General features: G+C 38.3%; 1 protein-coding gene and 1 long non-coding RNA gene across 6 annotated transcripts in view; one reads left to right on the top strand and one right to left on the bottom strand.

The window, feature by feature from the left end:
- The window catches only part of LOC150049812 (uncharacterized), a 107160-nt gene that overhangs the window by 74049 nt on the left and 11964 nt on the right, over positions 1–21147 (top strand). For 4 of the 5 annotated variants that reach the window (XR_016538826.1, XR_016538823.1, XR_016538824.1 and 1 more), the window contains one exon: positions 16951–17058. This is a non-coding gene — a long non-coding RNA (uncharacterized LOC150049812). Of the gene's footprint in view, positions 1–15053; positions 15216–16950; positions 17059–21147 lie in introns of those variants that run through there. The other variant, XR_016538825.1, reaches the window with a different exon arrangement.
- On the bottom strand, positions 554–17483 carry Aqp4 (aquaporin 4). Its single transcript, XM_090353298.1, has 6 exons — positions 17339–17483; positions 13889–14303; positions 11949–12113; positions 11601–11681; positions 5122–5382; positions 554–1134 (listed from the first exon to the last, which is right to left on the bottom strand). The coding sequence occupies exons 1-6, from the start codon at positions 17368–17370 to the stop codon at positions 1114–1116; spliced, it is 975 nt and encodes a 324-aa protein (XP_090209424.1). The 5' UTR covers positions 17371–17483; the 3' UTR covers positions 554–1113.

Here is a 21147-nt window from a genome sequence, read left to right as displayed (position 1 = left end):
TATGATCTATCTTTCAAAAACTATCAAGGAGTATTTTATCCATAATTTAAATTTAAAAGGTTGGACAAGGGGGTTACAATTTCACATGCCCATGTAAGTGTCCAGTGATTTCTGTTTAGAGTCATTCTTTCCATCATTGTTCCCCATTCCATGTGCTTCTTCTCCCCAGACTCATTTACTACCTCTCACTTTATCACAAATGCATATTAAGTATTCCTTCTGTATTTGGCGCCATTACCCATTTTATTTATCTACCCACATCCCCTTTCTTTACAATGATATTAATTGTCCAAAAGGTTTTATTCTACGGAGATTCACTTCTGCATATACCATACTTTCATCAACTAAATTGTGTATGTATGTATGTATGAATGTATGTATGTATGTATGTATGTATGTATGTATGTATGTATGTATGTATGGGATTGCGTGTATATTTACATGGGAGGTGGTATTTGAGGTCTAAGATTCACATATGAAAGAAAAGAGGTGTCTACAATATCTTTTTGAGTAAAGCAATGAGTTTTGGACATTATCAAACACAAGTTTCACCTTTTAAAATGTTTGAAAGTTTATTTGCACAAGCTTAGTAGTATGAGATGCAGCATAGTTTTGAAAATCAACCACAATACCAAAACTTTAACAGATTATTCCAACTATTAGGAATTACAGTTTAAAGGTCTCTCATGTTAGCTCTAATATTAGAATAACATTTTTGCTTAATAAGTAAATGTGAGCATGACAGTATGATGAGTTCATTCCTTCTACATTACTATAAATTACAACTTTTTTGTGGTTTGGGTCGTAAATGGAATCATTACTTGGTTATGTATTCTCATCAACTTCAGAATTACTTATTAATTGTGAAAAGCTTGTAGAAATACATTACAAGGGGTTATGTAAATAAGGTATCATTTTTAGCTCTTTGATTTTCAACATGAATGGGTAGTCTTATACTTTAAATTTAATGTTCATTGCACATATTATATGACATTTACATGGTAGGTATTCTCACAGGCTATCTGTAGTCATTTGCAAAAGTGAGTGGCCACAGTTTTTGATCCTTGAGTTAAATGTCCTCCATTTATTTCAGAGAATTACACGTTTCAAAAGTTAATGCTGTGTTTGGGCAATCTGTAAAATATTAAAATGTACATATGAACTCACAAAATTTGTGGTGAAGAAAGTTAATTTTTTGTTGCATTTTCCACATGGTAATCACAATTTTCCTAATAAGCACATAAGGGAAGATGTAAATACTTTTAGATTTAAAATGCTCTGAAATCATGTCTTCCCTAGTGCTTGTCATGATAAAGATGTGCTGTGTTTATAAACTGCTTTGTTGAATGGCAACTACTTGGCACAACTTCATAAAGATAATAAAAATACTCAGAATATATTTAATCATGAAAAAGAAGATTTCTTAGTATGACACTAAATGTAAGGACCTCCAGGATAAGGAAACAAAAGCCATATAATGAGTGATTGTTGTCCTTAATGTACTATGTTATCTCTCATCTCTTTTGCCATCCCTTGGTTATTTCATATTGTTACAATATTTCACCTTGTTCTCTGATATATTTTATATGTGCTTAATTGGTTATTTGAAATTGGATAGGGAAGGGGGGAAATCAAGATGAGCAGGGGGAGAGGGGAGGGAAATGGGGACCATGTCATGAGAAAGGGTATCAATGTTTGTGAAGTTATGCATCTTCTATTTGGTGAATATAATGTAACCCTTCTATTAATCACAATAAAAAATTTTAAAAAAGAAGATTTCTATTGGGTTTTATACCGTGGAGAAAGTTGTCTATTCATCTCTGGCCTTGGTGGTCACAAAGGCAATTTCTGTGTCCCATGTTCATAATATGGGAAGATAGTGACAGCATGCTATAACAAAGAGCCTTCCCAGGATTAATATTAGCATTTGAATGTCTTTCTCTATTCTGGAATTTCCTAGTAATTATCAAGTTTTAACCAGCATGTATGTTGCCTGGATTCACAATCTAGAAGAATAATCTATGGCTTTTAGAATTAGGCCTCTCTCTAATTAATAAATCTAACAGGTCATTCCTATCATGGATATTTTTTCCCAAACATGTCTTGTCCTCTTGTAAAATCTTCAACATCAAGCTGCAGTTTTAATGAGTGTCTCTGAGCTGCCCAAGATAGAAAATGTGAAAACTTAGGAAAAGTGTCAGATTGCAGATACATAGTGCAGACATTGTAAATTTACCAAGTCTTAGGTTTTTTTAAAAAATACTTCTTTCTAGTGCAAGAAGTCGGGGCTTTTGGAAGAAAAAAATACCATCTTCTGTAATGAAAGACGTTTTAAATCTTGGCCCCGAGTTTTTTGGACAACCTGAAAACTCATTCTTTACTTTTTGTACTGTTTTGATAAATGCTGTGTATTTTCTGTGCAGGAGGGACCCTACCTTGTAATCTAGGGGTTTCGTGTACTGTTCCTGAGGGGAGAGACTTTTGGCATTGTTCCATGCTGGGTATAATTCATTTATGTCTTTCCAGTTTTTCCTCTCTGATCTTTCCTCTGTGTATCTGTCGGTAGCCTTCCCTTGGGAACAACACTGTGCACTTCATTAATAAGAAGGGATTAAGGGAAAAAGCCCTGGCCTCCTAATACACTCTGATAATTTGGTGCCCACCACAGGGCAATAGACCCCTGCTGCATAGATGTCATTAGAAACGTACAATTTCATTACTTTTTTTTTTTTTTTTTTTTTACTGGCAGAGCCTTGAGTGAAATACAAAATATGTTGTCTCATACACAGGGAAAAAAAAGATTTCATTTACTTCATGCCCCTAAACAAAGCAGAATGCAAAAATATATTATGTTTTTCACATTATATTGTCTTCCTCTAATAGTACTCAAAAGCCACACTTTTATTAAATATTGGGCAAAATAATGATTGAAAGGAAATTGTTTACATTTTTAAATCCTAAATGAGCTGTATACATATTTAAAATTAATATACTTGCTTTTGAGTTCCTACTGTGTGCCAGAAGAACTGGGTGCAGGAGAATACAACATACAAAATTAACATCCGCTCTTTTTTTCGGAACCCTAATTTATTGAATACTATAATTGTAAGTGAATGTAGAAATGAGTATATTTGAAGTAAGCCATATGGTAGAATTAAAATGATTATAAGAAAATATTTCATTAACTCTTCCCAGTTATCTAAATTCATCTTTGAGCTTACATTGTCTGCCCATGGTTGATATTACTTTTTGAATTGAGCCACTATAAGTATAAACTTCCCTTAAAGGGATTCACACTGTCTTTACTACAGGTACCACCCAAACAGGAAGTCATCCTTTGCCACTGGAATAGCATGTGTGGTGGCTTAGTCCTTGAGAAAGGGACCTGAGCTTCAGGTACCTTGTGTAAAAATTCCTAAAATATTCCAGTGTCCCTTGTAGAGCTGACACTCATGTGATGTCTTGTTGAGAATTCGCACATCACTTTTCACTAGCACCAAAGAGAATCAGGTTTAATAGTGGTCCATTATCTCACTATCACAGATACACAACTGCCATTGACATGAAAAAGTGATACACAGCTGGAATTGTGCTTGGGAGAAGAAAGCCCTTGATTATCAACTATTTACAAGCCACTCTTTACAGAGATAGTTCTACACTCTCCTATGACTAGCTTTTGTTCAGTGAAATGGATAGTTGCAGCTCTTTGTCTAAGATAAATGCAGACTAGACCTTTAAGAAGATAGAAACTGAGGTTTTCAGAGACCAAGAAAAAGAAAAAATGCAGAGTAGTGCAGGCAAAACAATGGAACAAATATAAACTGATCAGTGGTGAAAATCCTTCATGTTGGATTCAAGTTGGAATCATGTTGTGTTATGCACAAAATGTTCTGCAATCTAGTCAGGTTAGATGTATTTCCCCACCTCCTTGCCTTTATTCTGCCACCACACCTGTGAGACATTTTAATCTGCTCAAGTAGTAATTAAGCTTGTATAGAAGGTGATCAAATATCCTGAGTAGTGAAACTAACAGAGGTTGGAACCTGGAAGGGCCAGTTTACATCTAAAATGGTCAAGGCTTAACAACCAACACAAAGTCAAAACTTAGCTAGTTAAGTTCTTGCCAAAAATATGTTCCAGGTAACGTTTACATTTAGAGAGCCAAAGTCACAAACAAAACTCCCCAGTGTTATTGATAAATTGTAAAAAGTAAGCCACGTGGTTAAGGATTATAAATGGTTAGACAGTCTTCCATGGTGCATTAAGGTTATGCACTGAAAACAGGCGCATCATTTGATGTAAGAATTCAGATTTTCCAATTCCTCAAGGTTTCCCCATCCCTGCAAAATCTCACATCTTGCATGGCCATAGGTGACCCTTGTGATTTGAGGTTTTCTTGACTTGAACTAGTAAATACATAAACTTTTGAGTATTCTTTCTGATTTTCTGGGGCTTGAATCCCATATCATCTTGGATAGTTGTGGAGGAGAAGGAAGGATTAGGAATACGGGTTGGCGTTAAGAATTGGGCACTTGCAATATAAATGAAACCATTAGCAATATGCTTTGATAATATTCTTTTGCAGAGGTAGTTATAAATAAGGGATTGCTCATAGAAACACTTGCTACACTGTATATCAAGTGATATACTGTATTTTGCCATTGTTAATTTCAGTTTGATGGAATACATACATACTCAAATGAGGACTGACAATACCAATTTCCTCACAGAGGAAGTATAAATGGACAGGTGTGTCAACTGATTCTGTGAGGCATGAATTAACCAGATCTTGATATACATTTTAGATTAGATTGCTTATCAATGAAAGATAAAGTGTGTGTGTGTGTGTGTGTGTGTGTGTGTGTGTGTGTGTGTGTGTTTTGAGGGTATTTTAAAATTCTTTTATGGGATTATAAATTCACAATACTGTTTTCCCTTTCCTCCATGGTAAATTATCAATTTTTTAATGTGGACTGAGTAATATGACATAAAACTGCAAAACTGCATGTGTCTAATTTATAACAAATCTGTTTCCTTAATGGGTGGAAGGAAATCTGAGGACCGTTCTAAGGGTTCTCGTCTGCTTTCAGTGCTATCTTCTAGTCATACTGAAGATAGTACCTCTCCAGATGGGTCTTTCCCCTTCTTCTCCTCTCCTCTGTCAATGTCGATCACATGTACCAGTCCAGGCTTCAGAATCAAGTCTTCAGTCTCCACCTGGCTCCGGTTGTCCTCCACTTCCATGTAGCTTCCTTTGGTCTGCTGGGCAGCTTTGCTGAAGGCTTCCTTGAAACGGCGTTTGAGTTCGACATCTGGGCAGAAGACATACTCATAAAGACCACCAGCAAGGACGGCTCCTATTATTGGTCCAACCCAATATACCTGGGAGGAAAGATGGAAGAGAATAGAGATGTAAGCTATTTCAGTGAGTAAGTGGTCAGCATAGGATGTATTGGGGATGAAAGCACTGGGAGAGAGTGAAGGAAGGGTGATGTTGCTCAGAAGCAAAGGCACTCTTTGCCCGACTTATGCAATGGTAATCCCTGTTTCTAGTATTTTCAAATAAAAATAATAAAAAAGAGAGCTCTATGTCATGAACACAAGATAACATAACCAATTCCATACAAAAATCATTAAATTTGAACAGAAAAATTTGGGAGAATCAGTTCTTCTCTTTTCTTCTACTTACTGATTACATTTAAATATTCTATAGTAGGGATAACAGTGTTTAAAAAGAAATGTACTTCTTATCTTACTTATGTAACTGCAACCTCCCTGTTCATCACCTTTACAATAAATATATTTTAAAAATTCTGATAATTCCTTTTTGTGTGTGAGGGATGTAGATACGGAAGGGAACAAAGTCTTACTCCATAGGCCAGGCTGGTATGAAACTCAGAACCTTGTGCTTCAGTTTTCCCAGTGCTTGGATTATAGTCATGGAGTAGAGTGCCCATCTTATCCATTTCTGTTAATTCTTTTTTTTAAAAAATGTAGGTACTAGGTTTGAATTTATGGTCTCAAATACTCATTTGGTTTCTCAAGGCTGGGACTCTATCACTTGAGCCAAGGCTGTACTTCTGGCTTTCTGGTAATTAATTGGAGCTAAAAGTATTGTAGACTTATCTGCCTAGGCTGGCTTCATAGGAGGATTCTCAGATCTCAGCCTCTTGAGTATCTAGGACTATAGACGTGAGCCCCTGATGCCCTGCAATATCTCAATTTCTGATAGCTCTTCCCCCCCCTCCTGTCAGTTGTGAGGCTTGAACTCTAGGCCTGGGTGCTGTCCCTGAGCTCTTTAGCTCACGGCTACCATCCTCGCCCTTTGAACCACAGTGCCACTTCAGCTTTTCTGTTGGTTAATTGGAGATAAGAGTCTCAGTCTTTAGTGCCTGGGCTGGCTTTGAACCATGACCCTCAGATCTCAGTCTCCTGAGTAGCTAGGATTACAGATGTGAGCCACCACGCCTGGCTTCTGTAGCTCTTGACATAAAGATAGCTTTTTTGGTATTTTTGTTTTTGAAGTAGTTGAGAATGAGACAGTTTTCCATATTCTTTTTCTGCCTGTCCATCGTTGGTATAACTATAGCTAATGATTTTTGTATGTAGATTTTATTTTCTACTGCTTTCCAAGAGTGTTTTTCAGATCCAAGAGATTCATGGTGGAAGCTTCAAGGTTTTTAAGTATAGGAGCATATCATATGCACATAAGAAGATTTAAATTCATCCTTTCCTACATTCATTTCATTCCTTTCTCTTGCTTTATTGCTCTGGTGAGAATTTCTATCATGATTCTGAATAAAAGCGATGAAAGTTGACATCCTTTGTTCCTGAAGTTAGAGGAAATGGTTTCAGTTTTTTTTTTTAAAAAACAGTTTAGTATGGTGCTATCTACAGGTTTGTCTTATAAACCTTTTATGATCAATTCTAGTGTACTTGTTTTTTTTTAATTAGAAAAGTATGCTGAATTTTATCAATGGTCTTTTCTGCACTTATTGCAATGATCATACGATTTATTTTGTTTGTGTTTTATATTTATTCATCATGGAGACCAAAACCAGATTCTTATCTCTGGTGTTGTACTAAAATCAGTTAAAGGTGGATCAACAGTTTTAATGTAAGACCTGAAACGATGCTACTACCCAAGAGCATATAGAACACATAGGAAGATTCAGACTTAAGCATCATCATAGGACTCTATTAGTTCAACAAATAAGAGTAAGAATTAACAAGTGATCTATTAGTTCAACAAATAAGAGTAAGAATTAACAAGTGAGATGACATCAAATCAAAGAAAACACAGTAAAGGAAATGATTTTCAGAAACAAGAGACAGCCATGGAATGGAAAAATATCTTCAAGAGCTATTTTTCAGACAAAGAATTAATATCCAGAGTATATAGAAGTGCAAAAACCCCATCAGAAGAACAAATAGTTTGATTAGTAAATGGGCAGTTGAAATGGCACATAGTTCTCAAAAGAGGTACAAATGGCTGATAAATACATGAAGAAATGTTCAATATTCTTAGCCATAAAGGGAATGCAAATCAAACCAACTTTGAGATTCCATCTCATCCCAGTCAGAACCACTATCATGAGAAAAGAAACAACACTAGTGAAGATGTGGGGAAAAAAAGAATCATTATGAACCATTGGAGGGAATGTAAACTAGTTCATCTGTGATGGAACTCATGAAGATTCTCTATGAAGCCAAATATAAAGCTACCTTATGATTTTGTTATACCGCTGTAGGGAATATATCTGAAATAATTAAAGGTCGACTACAAGAGAGATGTTTGCATAGCTGTTTATAGTAGAATTAATTCAATTAATGAAGATATAATAGCAGCTTAGGTACCCAAGATCTGATGATTGGATAAAGAAAATATGCTACATATATATATATATATATATCAGCATAGTATTTAACTATAAACAAGAATGAAACTATGCTATTTGTAGGAAAATGGATGGAACTGGAGAATGCCATGTTACACAAGATAAGCCAAACTCAGAAAGGCAAATAATCTATATGGAATACAGACTTTAAAAAATTACAAATGAAATGATTGTAAAAGGAGAACTGTTGGGCCTGACAATTGGGAAGAATGAACAGATAGAAAAGGGTAAAAGGAGGGAGTGACAGAGGGGTGTTGAGTATTATAGTAGCATATTATATGTACATTTAAAAATAGCACGATGGAACCCACCAAAAGTGGTTAAAAAGATGCTATGAGGAGAAAGAGGGGTTAATAGCATAGATGGGACTCGGTACTGGTGGCTCAGGCCTGTAATCCTAGCTGTGCAGGAGGCTGAGGTCTGAGTATTGCAGTTAAAAGCCAGCAAGGGCAAGAAAGTCTGTGAGACTTTTATCTCTAATGAACCAACAGAAAACCAGAAGTGGAGCTGTAGCTCAAAGTGGTAGAGTGCTAGCTTTGAGCAAAGGATCTCAGGGACAGCATGCAGGCCCTGAGTTCAAACTCCACATCTGACAAAAATCAAACAAACAAAAAACATAGATGGGATGAATTTCATCAGAGACTATCATATTCCTGCAATATATATATATATATATATGTATGTATCAATCACAAATAAGCCTCTTACTAGAACTAAAATATACCAATGATTTTCCTCTTTGGTCATAATTAAGTACACACTAGGAGCTCTTCAACTAAATTAGAAAAAAGAAATCAAAAGGATTTGAGGAGACTACTTTTCTTATTTAATCAACATTGCTACCTTATCTTGATTTTCTGTATAATCAAGATGATATCCTTTATCAAGTAGGGTTTTAATTACTCACTACAGCATGATAAATGTAATCTCAGTGTCATCATTTAGTCATTTTAACTTAACATTCTTATGCTTTAATATCCTCCTCTGCAACATGGAGCTGGTATATACATCATTGGGTGGAAAGATGAAATGATACAATAACTTAACCGTACTTAACTGTTCCAAGTTCAATATAACCAGCTCTATCTCATATTAAAGATACATGTAACTAAGCTGGCTGTAAATTATTATTTCTCTTACATGGATTGCCTTTCCTCTTAAAAATCTGATGATTAGACATGATTGAAAACCCTGTGGTCTGTTTATTTCTCTAGTCACAAGTTTTTATCTTAATGGGTTGCTCATTGAATAAACTTATATTGAGTTTATGAATAATGGTTAGTTAAGAAGTAGCAATCTTGTAGAACTACTGGAAAAAAGAAAAGGTTAAAAAATGGCTCAATCATCTACCTGTGATAAACTAAACTCTGAGTTTGAGTAAAGGAGTACATTAATTTTGGAGTACACTGCTGTGATAGAATATTAGATATTGAGTCAGCAGATTCAATTCATTTTTAACAGAACTCTATTGGCTAACTGAGCAATTATAAGTAGTACTTTTCCAGTATCATCTCATTGACTTGGAATGGTAACTTCTGGGATTAGTATTGCTATTAAGGTCTGCATTCTGCTGGTGAAAATGGCTGGCGTTCTGAGAGGCTTAGGGCTTGCTTAAGATCTCATGCAGTGATTGAGGTGAGATTTCTGTCTGTCTGACCAAAATCTCCTTTTGAACTATGATACTATTTTCTTTCTCATTTGAAAAAATATGGAAACTAATGTCACTTAACAGTTTCAGTGTAAAATCCAAATAAAATTCAGATTCTAAGCTGAAGCTGAACACAGACTATTAACCAGGGAAAGTGTTGGCAGGACAAATTGAACTCTTTATCTTAAACATGAAAAAAATACAATGGAGAGCTTATGGTGCCCTTTCAAAGGAGAAATAAGAACCTTCCTCTGGATCACCTTGTCCTCTGTTCCTTTGTAAAGATCTCATTAGACTGGTACTATTTCACAGGCTTCAGATCCTACAAGGGAAATTAGGATGGTTATATAATAACCACCCTTTCCCAAAACAATATAGGTACTTGGTTTCAAAAGTAAATAGGTCTCAATGTCAACTTCTTATTCCAAAATGAAGTCAGATGTACTTTCAACTGACTTTTAAAAAAATGTTACAACAAAATTTTATTGCTAAAAACACAGAAAATGCACAAAATTGTAAAGAAATTAATGTGTCACAATACACAAAAATAAAAGTATTCTTATGCTATTTCTTGACTATCAATATGCCTTAAATGAATCTTAAATTTCACATAATCATTGCTACTAGTTTAAAGAATTGTGATAAAATAAGATTTTTTTTAATAAAATGACAGGAGAAAATTGTTGAATTAATCTGTAGGCCAAGAATTGTACCAGTATTTAAATTGTCACCTTAGAACAACTGACAAAAGTTCATAAAGACAAAAACAAAAAGCTACTTGCATTAATGTTTACAGGTCTTCTTTAATAAATTAGAAATAGTTAATTACAAATTAGTTGGAATTTAATAAATTAAAATAAAAATTGTTTTCTAATCTAAGCATACAATCTATATACTGTCCATTTAAAATTCCCATTCTTGTTAATGTAGCAGATTTTTGAGACAAAGCTGAAAATACTCAGTGGCAAAATGACAGCTGAAAAATTGAATCTCATGGATGTTGTTGGCCATGTTTTGCATGGCTCTGCCCAAAACCTTGTTTTGAACAGTAACTCCCATGCTGGCATTAAATGGTGTATATAACTTGTAATGATTCAACGCATTTTTCATAGCAATGAATTCTTATTTTTCTTCTTTGCAATGCTATCACATATTTGAATATGCATAAAACAAAAACACAAGTGACATATCCTGTTACATTCATGAATTTAAAAACAAATTATAAAATAACATTGATGACAATAAAGTTTAGATTTTCTTGCAGCTGGCCTATGTATGTCTTATATTTTTACTACTCTTAATAGTATGTGAGGAGCCTTTACAACTGTTAATTATTTATTTAAAGGGCTTGATTTCCCTTGCTATAAGAAAAAAAATAAAAACAGAATTGATACTGATGTTAAAAATGGATGTCACTATAATTTGGCAGCTATGCCACACACATTAATAAATATGTTAGGCTTGAGATTCAAAAACATACCTTTACTGAGAGTCATTTATTTTCCAGGCCATGGTTGGGGTGATAATATCATAAATTGTTTCTGCATTTAAATGCTTCCAACTTGACCATTATTAATTGGGCTACACTTTTGTAAACAAAAAGGCAAATATTTTGGCCATGGACAATATTTTCAAAGTTTTCTTTCCTTTCTTCCTTTACAGGTTTATTTTTATTTTTTTGTTACTGCTGAAAAAGCTTTTGTTTCAATTATTTAAGCACCATGTTCACTCTACCATTCTGATTTTAATTTGTTCCACATAAGCAACCTCCATACAGTGTATTCTGTTGCAGTCTGTCAGCTATATGCCCAGACTGATGCTTGAACAAGCAAACAAAACAAAAGAAAACCATCACTAAAGGCCTAGGACATATCAGATGAGATGTTTTGCATCATATCTGAGGAATTCTCTAGGTTTTTACAAAAGGTCCAATAAAGTGAGATTTGCGATAGGATGAATGAAGCAGAAAGTAGTGACAGAAATAATAAAGAAACGCATGGCTAACTGTCTTCAACCATACATAATAAGTTAGAAACCATCTACACAATGGTTACCCAGTGGTTTTCCCAATTTCCCATGATAACTGCAGGTCCAAAGGATCGGGCTGGATTCATACTGGCACCAGTATAATTGATCTAGAGGAAGAGAGAAAACAACTTCACATATCTTCAAAACAGGGCTATGAACAGGTATCATTCACTGCCATTTGCTAGTTTTGTTTCATCTGGAGTGCCAAGATGTCATGTCAACATTCCGGTCACATAGTTGGCCAAATGACCAAATAAAGTGGACAGACATGACTGGATATTGAAGAGCTCCAGCTGTAAACAGCATCTTCAGGCTACCTCTAGGGTGAGGATAAATGAAATGGATCAATTATTTAAATGGACTTGGAAACTTACTGCAAATAAATGTCCAATGGCAACAGAAAATCCAATTGCTAGAGCTATTGAACCAGTGACATCAGTCCGTTTGGAATCACAGCTGGCAAAAATAGTAAACACCAACTGAAATGTGATTATCAACTCCACCAGGAGACCATGGCCAGCAGTGAGATTTCCATGAACCTAGAGAAAGAAAAATACTCTATTGGAATTGATGCAAGCATGCATTTCTATGACAGCATAGCAATATGAAAGACATATTTCATCTCTGTAGAAAATAATGGTTAATTTGAGCCTTGCATGCCATCCCAGCAGGACCTCCAATCCTTCCTAAAATATGCAGTCATCTTTGTTTGTCAGTCACAGATAATTACTCTTACAATGACCAAATGTGAGTTCATGCTAAATACTAATTTTTTTAAAGATGACTAGATGTGTTATTATTGTACTTTTTGTAAAATACTTTAATGAGAGATTTATAATTGTATCAGGCAGTGGTTAATTCCATTAAGTAGATTTAAATTAATGTATATCTCAAATAAAATTTAGGTGGTGTATGGTTAAAGCCAATCCATTGCTTAGTTAAGAAGTCATATTTGGACTGGGAGTTTGGCCTAGTGGTAGAGTGCTTGCCTAGCACACACAAAGCTCTGGGTTTGGTTCCTTGGTACCACATACACAGAAAAAGCCAGAAAGGGTGCTGTGGCTCAAGTGGCAAAAGTGTCCAAGGACAGTGGACAGGCCCTGAGTTCAAGCCCCAGGAATGGGGAAAAAAAGTCATATTCCTTATCAGTTAAAAAGAAAAATGAGGATAGAATGTCAGTTTTCTTATTTTAAGAGTGATCTGAGCTGGGAGCCGGTGGCTCACGTCTATTATCCTAGCTACTCAGGAGGCTGAGATTTGAGGATCGTGGATCAAAGCCAGGATGAGCATGAAAGTTCAAGAGACTCTTATCTCTAGTTAACCACCAGAATACCAGAAGAGGTTTTGTGGTTTAAGTTGTAGTGCACTAGCCTTGAGCTGAAGAGCTCAGGGACAGCATTCAGGTCCAGAGTTCAAGTCCTATGACCTCCAGGGGAAAAAAAATGATTTGTTTTGTAGACGATTTCAAATTTTGAAGACATAAAGCTTCTTTTGCTAGTGAACAAATGATACAAATGCTGTAAGACAAATGTACAGTCTGCAGAGTTACATGTTTGAAAGTAGGGGTAGAAGACCAAGAATGAAAAAACAGGCTTTTTTTTTATTGTTGTTTTTTAAATCACTGACTTTTTGGTGTCATTACTAAGACTTGAACTCATAGCTTGGGTGGTTCTCCTTAGTTTTTCTGCTTAAGGGTGGTACTCTACCATGTGAACCATAACTCCACTTCTAGGTTTTTTGTTGGTTAACTGGATGTAAAAGTCTCATGGACTTTCCTGCCTGTGTTGGCTTTGAACCATGATCCTTAGTTCATAGGTTCTTGGGTAACTAAGATTACAGTCATGAGCCAAGAAGCCTTTTCAGTGGTGGTTGTCTGGTTTTTGGTTTTTTGAGACAGAGACTGTCTCACTATACAGTCAAAGCCGTTCTGAATCTCAACATCCTCTTGCCTCACCCTCCTGAGTGCTGGGAAACCAGCCACGTAAGATCACACCTGGTTCTCTTATGGGTATTTTTAGTGTGGCCAGAATCATTTCCACTCTGTCATCAAAAGCCATCCCAAGTTTTGTGAGCTATTCAGCAGCTTTGGGACCCTCTCCCTTTCCCTCTCCCTCTCCCTCTCCCTCTCTCCTCTCCCTCTCCCTCTCCCCTCCCTCTCTCCCCTCCCTCTCTCCTTTCCCTCTTCCTCTCCCTCTCTCCTCTCCCTCTCCCTCTCCTTCTCCCTGCCTCCCCCCGCCCCCTCTCTCCTAGGATGTGATTTAGCCCAGTGAGCAAGAAGCCTGGTGAAGGGTGAAGGTAAAAGTTTCAGAACTACCGTGGTGACTCCCAGTCCTCCCACCACACTGGGCGGTGTGACCAGGTACAGGACCCCTGCTCCCGTGGTGGCCCCCAGGCACTGCGCCACGATGTAGAAGACAGATTTGGCGATGCTGATCTTGCGGGTACAGACCATGGCCACTGTCACCGCAGGGTTGATGTGGCCACCACTGATGTGTCCAAAGCATTGCACCATGGTGGCGATGCTGAGTCCGAAGCACAGGGAGATGAGAACCATGTCAACAGGCAAGGGATTTTCCGATCCACCCCAGTTGATGGTGGATCCCAGGCTGAGCAGAACAAAAATGAGCATGGCCAGAAATTCGGCCGTGACTGCCTTCCAGAAAGCCTGGGTCCAGACCCCTTTGAAAGCCACCATGATTTCTTCTCTTCTGCACAAAGACCCACACTTACTGCAGAGAAACAGCAACAAACAAGCAAATCAGCATCATTAGCCAGCAACTGAATGGATTTAGGGGAAGGGAGACAGACATACAGACTTGCTGGAGACTGTGAGGATGGACTGCCAAACTTAGTAGCCAACCAGAGAAGACTGCTTCAGGAAATCCCCTTTAATTAGTAGTCAAGAGATTGCTGTGGTAGTCTCTTTGGACTTAATAGGCAGACACCATCCCATTTCATTGGATCATGATCCCAACTGTCCTTAGGAAAATGTCTAAATTAAGTTCCTTAGGAGATTAAAGACAGCATATATTTACTCTGGAATTCATTCCCTTAGAGTAAGGTTTAAAGTTTGTGTGTTTTATATGCCACTTAGGTTTCAAATATAAAGTAATACAATTAAAAATATATAAATGGGTAAATCTTGTCAGTTTGAGACTGTAGCTTCAAAAGGACACTCTGAGAATGCATCTGTTAAGAGTAGTCCCCCTAAATCTCCCTTGAATCAAAGAGTAGATGAAGTGTGCTTGAAATTCAGGACTGGCCAAAAATGCTGTGCTTTGAGAAGGTAAATTCATGGAGGGTGGAGAAGATCACAGTGTCTGGCAGTGGCTGTGGGAACAGGCAAGGCACAGCTGGCACTGTGACATCCCTTCTTGCACCCCATGCCAGGAGGGAGCCAGTGGCCAGAGGGCGGAGCCTTGGAGTTGGGCCCTCAGAAGGCCATGCGAAGCAGATCTGGGCACTCAGCATGGGAGGACGTGACAACTTGAGGCCCCAGGGGAGCCTGCAGTGTCTTTCAGAGGCCATGCTGGGCTGGTGCCAGGCTGCCAGGCAGGAGGAGCCAGGTGAACAGACAGACACAGCCTGCCTTGAGGCCATCTCCGAGAAAAGCAGCAGGAACTGAGGATGCTTCTGAAGTGGTAGGGGCCAAAGAATCAACCCCTCCTCATACCTATTCTTCTCTCAACCCTTATTCATCCTCTTTTTCTCTAAAGGAGTCCTTGAAAGCTGAGGGATGCAAGCAGAGGCAGGAGGAACCAGGGAGGTAGAGCTGGGCAGATTGACTAGAAAAAGGGGGTGTGGTTGAGCAAAAGCTCTCAGAAAGGGTTTGCCTGTGGGGTGTTATGAGGGCTTTCTTGTATATGTTCTTGGCCTTTGGAGGGCTCTTGAAGATCTTGTATCTAGAGAGCTGTAGACAGGAAGAGAAGGAGCTTGGATGGGGATAGGAGGGGATAGTGGGCAGCTAGGCAGGCGGGGAAGATGAAAGATCTCTTCCAATCTCCTTTCCTGTTTTGGGGTCTTGGGAGCCCAGGAGAGCAGGGTCTGAGGACATTCACTCCCTGCTTCTTCTGGCTAGAAATGTTTGAGTTCTCCTGTGGGAGATAATTACTCCACTTATCCCATTACCTACATTTGCCTTTGTTTCTTGTTTGTGATTATCTTGGCAGAGAAGTATAGAGAGGATTTAGCAGAGAAGCTAAGCACAGAGGACATTGTAAAGGTTAGGCAAGAAAGCCAAGCACTTCAAGATTAGAAGTTTTATTTTGTCGGGCCCTAATTTCCACTTCACCACTTCCCCGGGATCCTGTCTGTTGCACTAGCTTCGAGGAGATGTCGGGTGAGATCTGGCTGGCTGGGGTTCTCCCTTCACCTGCACACACTCAGCCATATCTGTGGTATGACATAGAACATTTGCTTCAGGCTTAGAGAAACCCATTTTTTGTCTACAGCTGGTGTTAGGATAAGAGATGGGATGTAGAGGGAAAGGAAAAGGTGGGGGGGACTCAAGATAGCCTGCCACCTTTCGAATATACTCCATCTGCCAAGTGAACTTCTCTAAGCGAATCATATAATTACAAGAGAAAAACCCAACTGGGATGATATTGACACCATCCTCCCTAGGGAAGAAAACACAGAAAGAGAAACAGTGCTTGGAATGGTGCAAAGAGGGCACCCTGGAATAGACACAAAAAATGTCCCCAAGGGGGAGAAAGTCTGAGGACTCACAAATTGAAATGTGAGCAAGGAGAGACACTACTGAATTCACCAGAAGCCTAGGGCTGTACCGGTAGAAAAGGAGCAGGGTGATGTCACAGATGCTTTCTTCCAAGGTTGGGTTTGGGGAGGGGAGAGGACAAGGCAGAAAGCAAAGGAAAGGTGTATAGGAAATGCTCCCTTTTCAGCTGGAGAGCACCCAGGGGAGGCATTCCTGGGAAAGACCAGACTCCCCCAGATATCCCTTTAACCTCCCACTCCCCTCCACTCAGTCTGTGGACTTCTCTTTGCACACCTGTTTGCCTCTATAGAGACAAACACGAGAAGAAACTCAGTTTCTCTTTCTGCTTCAAATTTTTATCAGCCAGAGAAATAACAAAACAACGAAGTGTCTGAATACATAAAACATAAATACATCTCTTACAATATTGTTAACTCCTCTAACATTTTTTCCCATAAATTCACAAAATTTGATCTGCTTTCAGGACGGAGTGAGTAAACCTGGGTTGGCTGTTCCTTGGCATATGCATACCTTTCTGGTCTCATGAGGGCTCACCCTGGCGTGGCTCATAGTCCTCTGCCCCATCGTCAATGTCCCCTTATGTGTTTGCACTCACTACAAATGGATCAACGCAATTTGTTTTGCTTCTTCTGTCCCAGAACAAAGAGGATTTGTTGATGAGACCGGGTGGTAGCAAACCAACCGGACATATTACTTTCCAACTGGACATCCAGCCTCTTCCACTCCTGGATAGCTGAGTTCCTTGGGTAAGTAATTTTTTCTGATGAAGAATACTACAGATAGATTCTTTCCCAGCCTCTAGACGATTTTCTCCAGCCATCTACTTGTATTTATATGAGGATTTTGCTTAAAAGCATCCCTTGTTTCTGTCTTTTCGGTGCTTCTCTGCTGATAGCCAAGCTTAAAAGAATTACCCACTGCGCTGTAACTCCTTCTAGATTTTAATAGAGAAGCACTATCTATAATAGAAATAAAGCTCATCTTTTGGCCCTAAACATTATTGAATTAAGGCAAAGAAGGACTTACCCCCACGGCCTTGCTTCAGGTCTGTCACTCATGCCTTCCCTGGCTGAGTGCAGCTCTCATTGCCTGCCCCTCAGTTCCCAGTGAGCTGGGAGTCAGATTACGGCCACTTGTCTGATTGGGTTTTTGGAGTGCAGGGGTGGAAAGATTCTGCCCCATGTGGCAATCGCTAAGTTATATTTGCACTTGAAATAACTTCTCCGTACCTGATCACTATAGACACAGGGCATTTCAGGAAGGCAAAATATGTACTTCTTATTTCTTTAGCCAGTAGGCTTTGCAAATGAGGATTCCTTATTTTCATTCTTCCTATCACAAAGCATTGTTGAGAACTTGCCATGCATGTTACATATTGTAGTGGAAATTGAATAACTATTAGAAAAGTTTTTCACTAATCCAGCAGGCAAGGCAAAATGGGGTCTAAGCTTTTGTGTGCTCTATTTTGAATGGCAAACAGCTGAGGAGTTCACATGGAAGCATTTCATCTGAGCAGAAGCATGATAATCACAATATAATTTACAGTAGCTTTCTTTATAGCAAAGGCAGCCCTGAATTGGACAGTAAAATAAGGAAAAATAGGAAATATGGGACACAACACTGATCCAGCATGCTGATCTGAGTGCTCTAAGAATAATACTTTTTGTTTTGGGTAAAAATTTGGTTATTTGAAATTGGATAGGGAAGGGGGGAAAGCAAAATGAGGGTTGGGGGTGGGGGGAGGGAAATGGGGACCACGACATGTGAAAGGGTATCAATGTATGGGAATTAATGCACCATCTATCTGGCAAATATCATATAACCCTTCTATTAATTACAGTAAAAATATATGAAAAAGAAATAAAAAGCAACAGAATTTAAAACTATAGCAGTTAGAGAGACAACATTACTGGGAACTATAGATAAGTTTCATTTGGAGAACCTAGGGGATAAAATTGACTAGGAATTTTGCTGAGCCCAGTGAGATAGAAGAGCTGGACCTTGTCCTCAAACCATATTCAGAACTTCAGTGACAGCAAGTTAATAACCAAATGTGGGGCTTTTCTAAATCGGGTAGTTTCACAGGTTGTAATCTCACAAAGATGTCTCTTGCTAAGGAGTTTGGTGAACTTAGAGATTCTGGGAATTAGCTTCCTATATCACCATCTCATTATTAATTATTTTTTCCTAAAATAAATGTCTGGTGCATAGACATGGAGTCATCAATACGTAGTTTATGATACTCTTGTCATTGGTTGTACACATGGCTCTCTGGGTTTTTAATAGTAAATGAATTACTTTAAATAATATGATGAACACCTGTGATCCCATCCCTCAATTTAACAACTGTAAGAGTAGTAACTCACATTGATCTATGGGCTTCTCTGTCTCACAACTGTGTATGTATATGTGAGTGTGCATGTGCATGTGTGTGTGTGTGTGTGTGTGCCTGTATATATGTGTGTGCTTGTAGTCATGGGCCTAGAACTTATTGCCTGTTCACTGTCGATGTCTCTAAGTTTTTTTGAGCCTAATAGTCTACCACTTGAGCCACTTCTGGCTTTCTGATGATTTTTTGGAGGTGGGACTCACAGACTTTTCTGTCTGGGCTGGCTTTAAACTGTAATCCTCAGTTCTCAGTCTCCTGAGTACCTGGGATTACAGGCATGAGACACAGGAAGACAATTAATTTCTGTTAATTAACTTCTTTCTATCTTTTTTAAGAAATGAAATGTGGTAAGAAAGAAATAAAGAAGAGAGAAGAAGACTATTATACTTTTTAAATCTTTTGTCTCATTTGTGAACATAAAACCAAGCAATGAAGACAAAGTTCTCATTAGAGAGAGAAATTCTGAGTGTGAAAGTCAGAGGAACACTTTATTATTATTTCGGCATTCTGAGACATCAGAGATTGGCTTTACAGTCTTAAGAACGTGGGTACACATCGATCACCATACATCAGTGTTTTCACAGTGGTTTCAGCTTTTCGACTAATATGCTTTCTGAAACTCAGAATCAGTTCTGAGGTGGGAGGCACCAGAATGTATGGGCCTCAACAAAGGACACTTGAAACATTTCAAACTGACTTTTAAAGATATTTACCATTTAAAGTTAAAAATGAGGTTAAAGATGCATTTTTTTTTAGATTTGAAAACATTGTCTAGGCAAAGTACAATTGATTTGATGCCACCCCCCAAATAAAAATGAAGTGTTTGTGAGCTCTTGGAACTCCAGGATCCTTGTAGGATTGTGGGTATTTCTTTCTGAATAAGTCTTGGGGTCAGATCTGAAGAAACACACAAAGTCTGTTGTGTTTTGGCACTGCTGGCCAGTGAGTAAGGGGACATTTTCCAGGTCTTCTCTTTATAGGACACCCTTCTAAGCTCATTAGCATTCTCTGCATGGCCTAGGTAGTTCCAGTCACCATCTTACTAAGTGCCAGCCAAGTGTGGTTACCACAGTTTCTCAGCCTTTTTCCTCTTTTTGTAGCTGGCTGATGTGTTGACAGTTCAGTCTCTAAGGGAAGACTTCCCGTCAAGGGAAGGGCCACACTAATTGGCAACAATTCTTATGCTTGTTAGTCTGCTCAATAGAGTGGCTTAAAATGGACCAGAAATTAACTCTTCATCTACCAGAGCTAGTTTCTCTTATTAGATAATGCTGCTGGCTTATAAAAATACTTGGAATGGTATGCTGATTTTCTTACCCTATCATTAGCTCTGTAGATTACACTGGTACTTGGGCTTTTCTTTTACCTAGAGAAGACAATCATTTGTGATGGTGTTCAGGATCTGATGTTGAAAGAAGACAACTGTAATATGCCACACGAGGTAGTAGGCAGGTTGAGATAGGTACCCTACTGAATACAGGTAATAGTTTCTGAGCTGAACTGATTTGACCTGGGTCTGGAACCCAAGGAGACCCAGGAATCAGTTTATTTTTTCCTGAATGATAAGGGCCTAATTCATTTTAAAAGGCAATGTTATTAATGAATCTTGTCCTCCTTATTGTGTTGTGCTGTGGTCTTTAGAGAAAGGCAAGTTCCCTGACACACTGACTGACATATCGTGCGTCTTCCCAACCAGAACATCTTGTGAAGTTTTAATTGGAGAACACTGTGAGGCCGAAGGTCAATAACAGAGAAATGGAAGGAAGAATAAAATGAGAACCTCACAAAACCTAACCCGGTCCGCATGCTTTGCTTTTGCATTTTTAATCTCCTGTGCCACTTTGTTTTCCTTTGGTGCCGATGTATATCTTTGAAATTTGTGGACTCCTTTTCCCACCCTTGCCCTCAGAACTTTTAATATTTCTTCATGTGTTCGGAGATTGAAGACTGAAACAAAAACACTAAAAATGCCAGCAATGCTTCAGTACCAGACGGAAGTGTCTCCAGGCTGGTGGGGCCGACTCGATCCCAACTCATAAATCTTCTTTTGCTTTTCATGAATCTCAGCATCATGAATTCCCCCCAGAGCACTTATATATCAGTATGTTCATTAAAAACAAACAAGTAAACAGAACAACAGCAGCCCAAGCTACCACAACAAAGGGTTTAATGAAGCTCTGTTCCCTTTTGAAAGAGGCATTACCCTATGGTTATAATTCAGGGTAGTTTCCAGATATATTTTTCCCTAAAAGAGTGAAAAAAAAACCCAACTATCAAGCAGCAGCAGCAGTAGCAGCAGCAGTAGTAGCAGCAGCAAGGAAGCAGAATGTATGGTTTAGTCTCTTGCTCCCCAAGGAGCTGAATTTGAGAAAACGTATCTTTCCAATGGATATTGAACCCTTCAAAAATTAAATTTTCTCCTTGGGCCCATGTCACATGGGTGGAT

This window comes from Megascapheus bottae, chromosome 19, assembly GCF_031878675.1.
Source record: "Megascapheus bottae isolate mThoBot1 chromosome 19, mThoBot2.hap1, whole genome shotgun sequence".
NCBI lineage: Eukaryota > Metazoa > Chordata > Mammalia > Rodentia > Geomyidae > Megascapheus > Megascapheus bottae.
The sequence above is the reverse complement of the archived record's forward strand: the minus strand, read 5'-3'. Positions and strand labels throughout refer to the sequence as shown.